The sequence below is a fragment of the Hydractinia symbiolongicarpus genome, chromosome 3 (assembly GCF_029227915.1).
Source record: "Hydractinia symbiolongicarpus strain clone_291-10 chromosome 3, HSymV2.1, whole genome shotgun sequence".
Lineage (NCBI taxonomy): Eukaryota > Metazoa > Cnidaria > Hydrozoa > Anthoathecata > Hydractiniidae > Hydractinia > Hydractinia symbiolongicarpus.
Window position 1 is genome coordinate 7,611,058 of NC_079877.1, and position 9,809 is coordinate 7,620,866.

General features: G+C 35.1%; 1 protein-coding gene across 1 annotated transcript; it reads right to left on the bottom strand.

Moving 5' to 3' along the window:
* Positions 1 to 718: 718 nt before the first annotated feature.
* LOC130636805 (uncharacterized) lies at positions 719 to 2,144 on the bottom strand. Its single transcript, XM_057446651.1, has 4 exons — positions 1,859 to 2,144; positions 977 to 1,771; positions 791 to 885; positions 719 to 739 (listed from the first exon to the last, which is right to left on the bottom strand). Exons 1-4 carry the CDS (start codon positions 2,142 to 2,144, stop codon positions 719 to 721), a joined length of 1,197 nt encoding a protein of 398 aa, XP_057302634.1.
* Between the last annotated feature and the right edge of the window lie 7,665 nt (positions 2,145 to 9,809).

Genomic DNA, 9,809 nt, shown 5'->3' on the forward strand with positions numbered 1-9,809 from the left:
ATTTGTAAGAATGACATCTATAGCTGTTCCGTTAGGACTAGCAAAACAGGTTTTGTTTTTGACAAGATTTTCAAGACTAAAAATATCACAGAAATTATTTAAGGTTTCGAAACCAGAATCGTTCGAGTTATGGCAATCGATATTTATATCACCCATAATTATTATGTTTTCGACTTTAGATAGAGCTTTATTTAAAGCTATCTCTAATTCCTCAAAAAAGTTGTTTAAGTTTGAATAATGAGGTGGTCTATAAATACTGATAACTGTCCATTTTTTATTTCTTATCGTCAATTCTGAGCAAATGATTTCATTATTTGTTATACCCAAATCATTAACTTGTCTACAGGCTACTCCTTTCTTAACATATTCAATTAACCCTCCTCCATTTTTGTTCCTATCTTTTCTAGTTCTAATTTCATAGTTATCAATATAGAATTGTTCGTTTGGAAAACTCTCATCTAGTTTGGTTTCAGCAAATACAAAATAATCAGGTGAAAATTTTGTCAGAATTTCTTTTGCATCAATTATTTTGTTTCTGAGACTATTAATGTTTAAATAGCCTAAAAGAGGATTGGAAGGGTACTTAATTCGTAATTTATGTATTTCATCTAAAGAACTTTGGTGAGAATTATGTGTCGGATTTTGATCATTTCTATATTGACTCCCAACACATTCATCAGGAATATCAGATTTATTATCATCGCAAACTAGTCCAAGCCTATTGAATACCCCTGCTGATCTAAAAAATTATTTATAAAAGCTATAAAATTTCGTGCTAACATTATCTTACCATTCTCTCGTAAATGTATGCCATCTTTCCATGGGTGTTCTTCTCTGATATTGTTGTGTCTGATGTAGCCATAACCGTGTAGATCGGATCCTTCTCTTAATAGTTTGTTAATACTGTTTATTCTATCAGAGTCGACACGTCTGCTCGTAACCAAGGCAGAGATAAAAACTTTTTTTACTCCGTTACGCACACATTTTTTTCCGATGTCCAGGATCTGTTCAGCAATTTTGTTATCTGACGCTGCATTTAGATGACTTGATAAAAGATTGTTGATTCCTACATGGATAACGACAATATCAGGTTTTTCTTGTTCCAGTGTTGGTTGTACGTAATAATTTAAGTTTTCGACACTTGCTCCTGGGAATATCTTAAATCTCACATTTCCATTTTTTATTTGCTCATTAAATTCTTTCACTCGAATACCTTTTGGTATACTATCGGTCATTATCCGTATCTTCTTAGAATGGTGTACATTTTGATGCTCAAGATTCGTAGCTAATTGATCTCTTTCGGGAAACGGATTGATAACAGGGTTGGGTCTTCGTCTGTGTGTTACATTATTTTTAAAGATATTTGACGAACGAATATGGTTGTTAACATCTACGTGGTGCGTATTTTGACTCTCCTTCGTAAAATTACAATCCTGATCACCCCAACTTTGTTGATTAGAATCGTCATTAACTTCAACTCTTAGGTCGTTAAATCTGTTATGATGTAATTCTTCATTTCTATTAACTTTATTTGTAGAAAACCTTGAGGGACCTTTGATTACGTTGTTCCATTGATTATGCTGTTTAATCGGTTCCACATGTTTACACGTTTCAACTGAATGATCACGTTGATTACTGTTTAAAATTTCGCTAACCAATTTTTTGTAATCCTTTATTTCTTCTTTAAGGAAATCTATTTCACTCTTCAGTTGTTTAATTAAAATATTTGACGAGTTGTCCCCGATCTTGCTCAGTTTATACGAAATAAATTCTTTTAAATCGCAAACCTGTGTTGTCAAACTTTTAAATTTAATGAACTGGCCAAAATTTTTAACTTCTTCCTCGTACAGATATCCACTTTTATCTTCGATTAAATCGTCAACAACATCTTTCTTTTCCTCTGAAAAAGATTCGTCTGTGCTATTTTCTTTCTCCTCTTCTACTTGTTTTACAAATAAATAACTTTCTGTACCATTTCTCTCCGTTTTGTTTAATATATTCTGTTGACATAAATCTTTTTGCGTTTGCTCAATAATTTCAGGATGCAAGTCTTTTGTGTTAGTTACTATGCTGTCATAGTCAGCTTTCTTTTTCCTTCTATGTATTTCTTTAACAGAATTTAAAACAATATTTTGAAACTCCATTTGTCAACAGTTAAACAACAAGTTTTACTAAGTTTACTAGGTTGCATCGCTTTTAACTGTGAAACGTTTGACTGTGCGACTTAATTGAACTGATTTTGGACTTTGACCTTATAAATGTTATAAGTGAGACAATTGGACTCCAAGAAATAACATTCTTCTTAATTTGACATGATTGCTGGAACTCAGCGATTACACTGGGCGCTGTGGTAGCGCTTTATTTAAAAATTAAGATGAATAAGTCATTTTTTACTGTGGGACCAATCCTAGCCGTTATCGCGCGCTGAATAAATAGAGACAGTTTCAAAAACCACATTTCATTGACTTTCTAACGGTGTTAATCCGTTTGAGTTGCAACGGTTGGGTCACATATTCGTACCAACATGTATTTAGCGAAATTTTTCGGATATTACTAGGTTGCATCGTTCTAACAGTGAAACGATTGACTGTGGGACTTAATTGAACCAACTTTGGACTTTGACCCCATAAGTGTGATAAATGAGACAATTCGACTCCAAGAAAGAACATTCTTCTTAATTTGACATGATTGCCGGAACTCAGCGATTACACTGGGCGCTGTGGTAGCGCTTTATTTAAAAATTAAGATAAATAAGTCTTTTTTTACTGTGGGACCAATCCTAGCCGTTATCGCGCGCTGAATAAATAGAGACAGTTTCAAAAACCACAATTCATTGACTTTCTAACGGTGTCAATCCGTTTGAGCAACAACAGTTGCGTCACATATTCGTACCAAAATGTATTTAGTGATTTTCTTCTGATAATACTAAGTTGTATCGCTTTTAACAGTGAAACTATTGACTGTGGTAATTATTTGAACTGATTTAGGACTGTGACCTTATAAATGTGATAAATGAGGCAATAGGTCTTCAAGGAATAACATTCTTCTTAATTTGACATGATTGCTGGAATTCAGGGATTACATTAGGCTCTGTGGTAGCCCTTTTTTAAAAATTTAGATAAATAAGTCATTTTTACTGTGGGACCAATCCTAGCCGTTAGCGCGCGCTGAAGATATAGAGACAGTTTCACAAACTCCATTTCATTGACTTTCTAACGGTGTCAATCCGTTTGAGTTACAGCGGTTGCGTTACATATTAGTACCAACATGTATTTAGCGAAAGTATTCTGATATTACTAGGTTGCATCGCTTTTAACTGTGAAACGGTTGACTGTGCGACTTAATTGAACTGATTTTGGACTTTGACCTTATAAATGTTATAAGTGAGACAATTGGACTCCAAGAAATAACATTCTTCTTAATCTGACATGATTGCTGGAACTCAGCGATTACACTGGGCGCTGTGGTAGCGCTTTATTTAAAAATTAAGATAAATAAGTCTTTTTTTACTGTGGGACCAATCCTAGCAGTTATCGCGCGCTGAAGAAATAGAGACAGTTTCAAAAACCACATTTCATTGACTTTTTAACGGTGTCAATCCATTTGAGTTACAACAGCTGCGTCACATATTCGTACCAAAATGTATTTAGTGATTTTCTTCCGATATTACTAAGTTGTATCGCTTTTAACAGTGAAACGATTGACTGTGGGAATTATTTGAACTGATTCAGGACTTTGACCTTATAAATGTAATAAATGAGCCATTTTGACTAAAAGAAATATCATTCTTCTTAATTTTACATGATTGCTGGAACTCAGCGATTACACTGGGCGCTGTGGTAGCGCTTTATTTAAATATTTAGATAAATAAGATTTTCTTACTGTGGGACCAATCCTGGCCGTTAGCACGCGCTGAAGAAATAAAGACATTCTCAAAAACTACATTTCATTGATTTCTTGGCGGTATAATTCCGTTTGAGTTACAACGGTTGCGTCACATATTTGTACCAACATGTATTTTGCGAAAGTATTCGGATATTACTAAGTTGTATCGCTTTCAACAGTGAAACGATTGACTGTGGGACTTAGTTGAACTGATTTTGGACTTTGACCTTATAAATGTGATGAATGAGTCATTTTGACTACAAGAAATGACATTCTTCTTAGTTTGACATGATTGCTGGAACTCAGCGATTACACTGGGCGATGTGGTAACGCTTTATTTAAAAATTAAGATAAATAAATCATTTTGTACTGTGGGACCAATCCTAGCCGTTATCGCGCGCTGAAGAAATAGAGACAGTTTCAAAAACTACATTTCATTGACTTTCTAACAGTGTCAATCCGTTTGAGTTAGAACGGTTGCGTCACATAATCGTACCAGCATGTATTTAGTGATTTTCTTCCCATATTACTAAGTTGTATCGCTTTCAACAGAGAAACGATTGACTGTGGGACTTAATTGAACTGATTTTGGGCTTTGTCCTTATAAATGTAATAAATGAGCCATTATGACTAGAAGAAATAACATTCTTCTTAATTTAACATGATTGCTGGAATTCAGCGATTACATTAGGCTCTGTGGTAACCTTTTTTTAAAAATTTAGATAAATAAGTCATTTTTTACTGTGGGACCAATCCTAGCCGTTAGTTCGCGCTGAAGAAATAGAAACAGTTTCAAAAACTCCATTTCATTGACTTTCTAACGGTGTCAATGCGTTTGATTTACAACGGTTGCGTCACATAATCGTACCAACATGTATTTAGTGATTTTCTTCCGATATTACTAAGTTGTATCGCTTTCAACAGTGAAACGATTGACCGTGGGAATTAATTCAACTGATTTTGGACTGTGACCTTATAAATGTGATTAATGCGCCAATTGGTCTCCAAGGAATAACATTCTTCTTAATTTGATATGATTGCTGGAATTCAGCGGTTACATTAGGCTCTGCGGTAGCGCTTTATTTAAAAATTTAGATAAATAAGATTTTTCCACTGTGGGACCAATCCTGGCCGTTAGCACGTGCTGAAGAAATAAAAACATTCTCAAAAACTACATTTCATTGATTTCTTGGCGGTTTAATTCCGTTTGAGTTACAACGGTTGCGTCACATATTCGTACCAACATGTATTTTGCGAAAGTATTCGGATATTACTAAGTTGTATCGCTTTCAACAGTGAAACGATTGACTGTGGGACTTAGTTGAACTGATTTTGGACTTTGACCTTATAAATGTGATGAATGAGTCATTTTGACTACAAGAAATGACATTCTTCTTAGTTTGACATGATTGCTGGAACTCAGCGATTACACTGGGCGATGTGGTAACGCTTTATTTAAAAATTAAGATAAATAAATCATTTTGTACTGTGGGACCAATCCTAGCCGTTATCGCGCGCTGAAGAAATAGAGACAGTTTCAAAAACTACATTTCATTGACTTTCTAACAGTGTCAATCCGTTTGAGTTAGAACGGTTGCGTCACATAATCGTACCAGCATGTATTTAGTGATTTTCTTCCCATATTACTAAGTTGTATCGCTTTCAACAGAGAAACGATTGACTGTGGGACTTAATTGAACTGATTTTGGGCTTTGTCCTTATAAATGTAATAAATGAGCCATTATGACTAGAAGAAATAACATTCTTCTTAATTTAACATGATTGCTGGAATTCAGCGATTACATTAGGCTCTGTGGTAACCTTTTTTTAAAAATTTAGATAAATAAGTCATTTTTTACTGTGGGACCAATCCTAGCCGTTAGTTCGCGCTGAAGAAATAGAAACAGTTTCAAAAACTCCATTTCATTGATTTCTTGGCGGTTTAATTCCGTTTGAGTTACAACGGTTGCGTCACATATTCGTACCAACATGTATTTAGCGAAATTTTTCGGATATTACTAGGTTGCATCGTTCTAACAGTGAAACGATTGACTGTGGGACTTAATTGAACTAACTTTGGACTTTGACCCCATAAGTGTGATAAATGAGACAATTGGACTCCAAGAAAGAACATTCTTCTTAATTTGACATGATTGCCGGAACTCAGCGATTACACTGGGCGCTGTGGTAGCGCTTTATTTAAAAATTAAGATAAATAAGCCTTTTTTTACTGTGGGACCAATCCTAGCCGTTATCGCGCGCTGAAGAAATAGAGACAGTTTCAAAAATCACATTTCATTGACTTTCTAACGGTGTCAATCCGTTTGAGTTACAACAGTTGCGTCACATATTCGTACTAAAATGTATTTAGTGATTTTCTTCGGATAATACTAAGTTGTATCGCTTTTAACAGTGAAACTATTGACTGTGGTAATTATTTGAACTGATTTAGGACTGTGACCTTATAAATGTGATAAATGAGCCATTTTGACTACAAGAAGTAACATTCTTCTTAATTTGACATGATTGCTGGAACTCAGTGATTACACTGGGCGCTGCGGTAGCGCTTTATTTAAAAATTAAGATAAATAAGTCATTCTTTACTGTGGGACCAATCCTAGCCGTTAGTTCGCGCTGAAAAAATGAAGACATTCTCAAAAACTACATTTCATTGATTTCTTGGCGGTATAATTCCGTTTGAGTTACAACGGTTGCGTCACATATTCGTACCAACATGTATTTAGCGAAAGTATTCGGATATTACTAGGTTGCATCGCTTTTAACTGTGAAACGTTTGACTGTGCGACTTAAATGAACTGATTTTGGACTTTGACCTTATAAATGTTATAAGTGAGACAATTGGACTCCAAGAAATAACATTCTTCTTAATTTGACATGATTGCCGGACCTCAGCGATTACACTGGACCCTGTGGTAGCGATTCATTTAAAAATTTAGATAAATAAGTCATTTCTACTGTGGGACCAATCCTAGCCGTTAGCGCGCGCTGAAGATATAGAGACAGTTTCACAAACTCCATTTCATTGACTTTCTAACGGTGTCAATCCGTTTGAGTTACAGCGGTTGCGTCACATATTCGTACCAACATGTATTTAGCGAAAGTATTCTGATATTACTAGGTTGCATCGCTTTTAACTGTGAAACGTTTGACTGTGCGACTTAATTGAACTGATTTTGGACTTTGACCTAATAAATGTTATAAGTGAGACAATTGGACTCCAAGAAATAACATTCTTCTTAATTTGACATGATTGCTGGAACTCAGCGATTACACTGGGCCCTGTGGTAGCGCTTTATTTAAAAATTAAGATAAATAAGTCTTTTTTTACTGTGGGACCAATCCTAGCAGTTACCGCGCGCTGAAGAAATAGAGACAGTTTCAAAACCACATTTCATTGACTTTTTAACGGTGTCAATCCGTTTGAGTTACAACAGCTGCGTCACATATTCGTACCAAAATGTATTTAGTGATTTTCTTCCGATATTACTAAGTTGTATCGCTATTAACAGTGAAACGATTGACTGTGGGAATTATTTGAACTGATTCAGGACTTTGACCTTATAAATGTAATAAATGAGCCATTTTGACTAAAAGAAATATCATTCTTCTTAATTTTACATGATTGCTGGAACTCAGCGATTACACTGGGCGCTGTGGTAGCGCTTTATTTAAATATTTAGATAAATAAGATTTTCTTACTGTGGGACCAATCCTGGCAGTTAGCACGCGCTGAAGAATAAAAAAGACATTCTCAAAAACTACATTTCATTGATTTCTTGGCGGTATAATTCCGTTTGAGTTACAACAGTTGCGTCACATATTCGTACCAACATGTATTTTGCGAAAGTATTCGGATATTACTAAGTTGTATCGCTTTCAACAGTGAAACGATTGACTGTGGGACTTAGTTGAACTGATTTTGGACTTTGACCTTATAAATGTGATGAATGAGTCATTTTGACTACAAGAAATGACATTCTTCTTAGTTTGACATGATTGCTGGAACTCAGCGATTACACTGGGCGATGTGGTAACGCTTTATTTAAAAATTAAGATAAATAAATCATTTTGTACTGTGGGACCAATCCTAGCCGTTATCGCGCGCTGAAGAAATAGAGACAGTTTCAAAAACTACATTTCATTGACTTTCTAACAGTGTCAATCCGTTTGAGTTAGAACGGTTGCGTCACATAATCGTACCAGCATGTATTTAGTGATTTTCTTCCCATATTACTAAGTTGTATCGCTTTCAACAGAGAAACGATTGACTGTGGGACTTAATTGAACTGATTTTGGGCTTTGTCCTTATAAATGTAATAAATGAGCCATTATGACTAGAAGAAATAACATTCTTCTTAATTTAACATGATTGCTGGAATTCAGCGATTACATTAGGCTCTGTGGTAACCTTTTTTTAAAAATTTAGATAAATAAGTCATTTTTTACTGTGGGACCAATCCTAGCCGTTAGTTCGCGCTGAAGAAATAGAAACAGTTTCAAAAACTCCATTTCATTGACTTTCTAACGGTGTCAATGCGTTTGATTTACAACGGTTGCGTCACATAATCGTACCAACATGTATTTAGTGATTTTCTTCAGATATTACTAAGTTGTATCGCTTTCAACAGTGAAACGATTGACCGTGGGAATTAATTCAACTGATTTTGGACTGTGACCTTATAAATGTGATTAATGCGCCAATTGGTCTCCAAGGAATAACATTCTTCTTAATTTGATATGATTGCTGGAATTCAGCGGTTACATTAGGCTCTGCGGTAGCGCTTTATTTAAAAAGTTAGATAAATAAGATTTTCCCACTGTGGGACCAATCCTGGCCGTTAGCACGTGCTGAAGAAATAAAAACATTCTCAAAAACTACATTTCATTGATTTCTTGGCGGTTTAATTCCGTTTGAGTTACAACGGTTGCGTCACATATTCGTACCAACATGTATTTAGCGAAAGTATTCGGATATTACTAGGTTGCATCGCTTTTAACTGTGAAACGTTTGACTGTGCGACTTAATTGAACTGCTTTTGGACTTTGACCTTATAAATGTTATAAGTGAGACAATTGGACTCCAAGAAATAACATTCTTCTTAATTTGACATGATTGCTAGAACTCAGCGATTACATTAGGCTCTGTGGTAGCGCTTTATTTAAAAATTAAGATAAATAAGTCATTCTTTACTGTGGGACCAGTCCTAGCCGTTAGTTCGCGCTGAAGATATAGAGACAGTTTCACAAACTCCATTTCATTGACTTTCTAACGGTGTCAATCCGTTTGAGTTACAGCGGTTGCGTCACATATTCGTACCAACATGTATTTAGGGAAAGTATTCTGATATTACTAGGTTGCATCGCTTTTAACTGTGAAACCTTTGACTGTGCGACTTATTTGAACTGATTCAGGACTTTGACCTTATAAATGTAATAAATGAGCCATTTTGACTAAAAGAAATATCATTCTTCTTAATTTGACATGATTGCTGGAACTCAGCGATTACACTGGGCGCTGTGGTAGCGCTTTATTTAAAAATTAAGATAAATAAGTCTTTTTTTACTGTGGGACCAATCCTAGCAGTTACCGCGCGCTGAAGAAATAGAGACAGTTTCAAAACCACATTTCATTGACTTTTTAACGGTGTCAATCCGTTTGAGTTACAACAGCTGCGTCACATATTCGTACCAAAATGTATTTAGTGATTTTCTTCCGATATTACAGTTAGCACGCGCTGAAGAATAAAAAAGACATTCTCAAAAACTACATTTCATTGATTTCTTGGCGGTATAATTCCGTTTGAGTTACAACGGTTGCGTCACATATTCGTACCAACATGTATTTTGCGAAAGTATTCGGATATTACTAAGTTGTATCGCTTTCAACAGTGAAACGATTGACT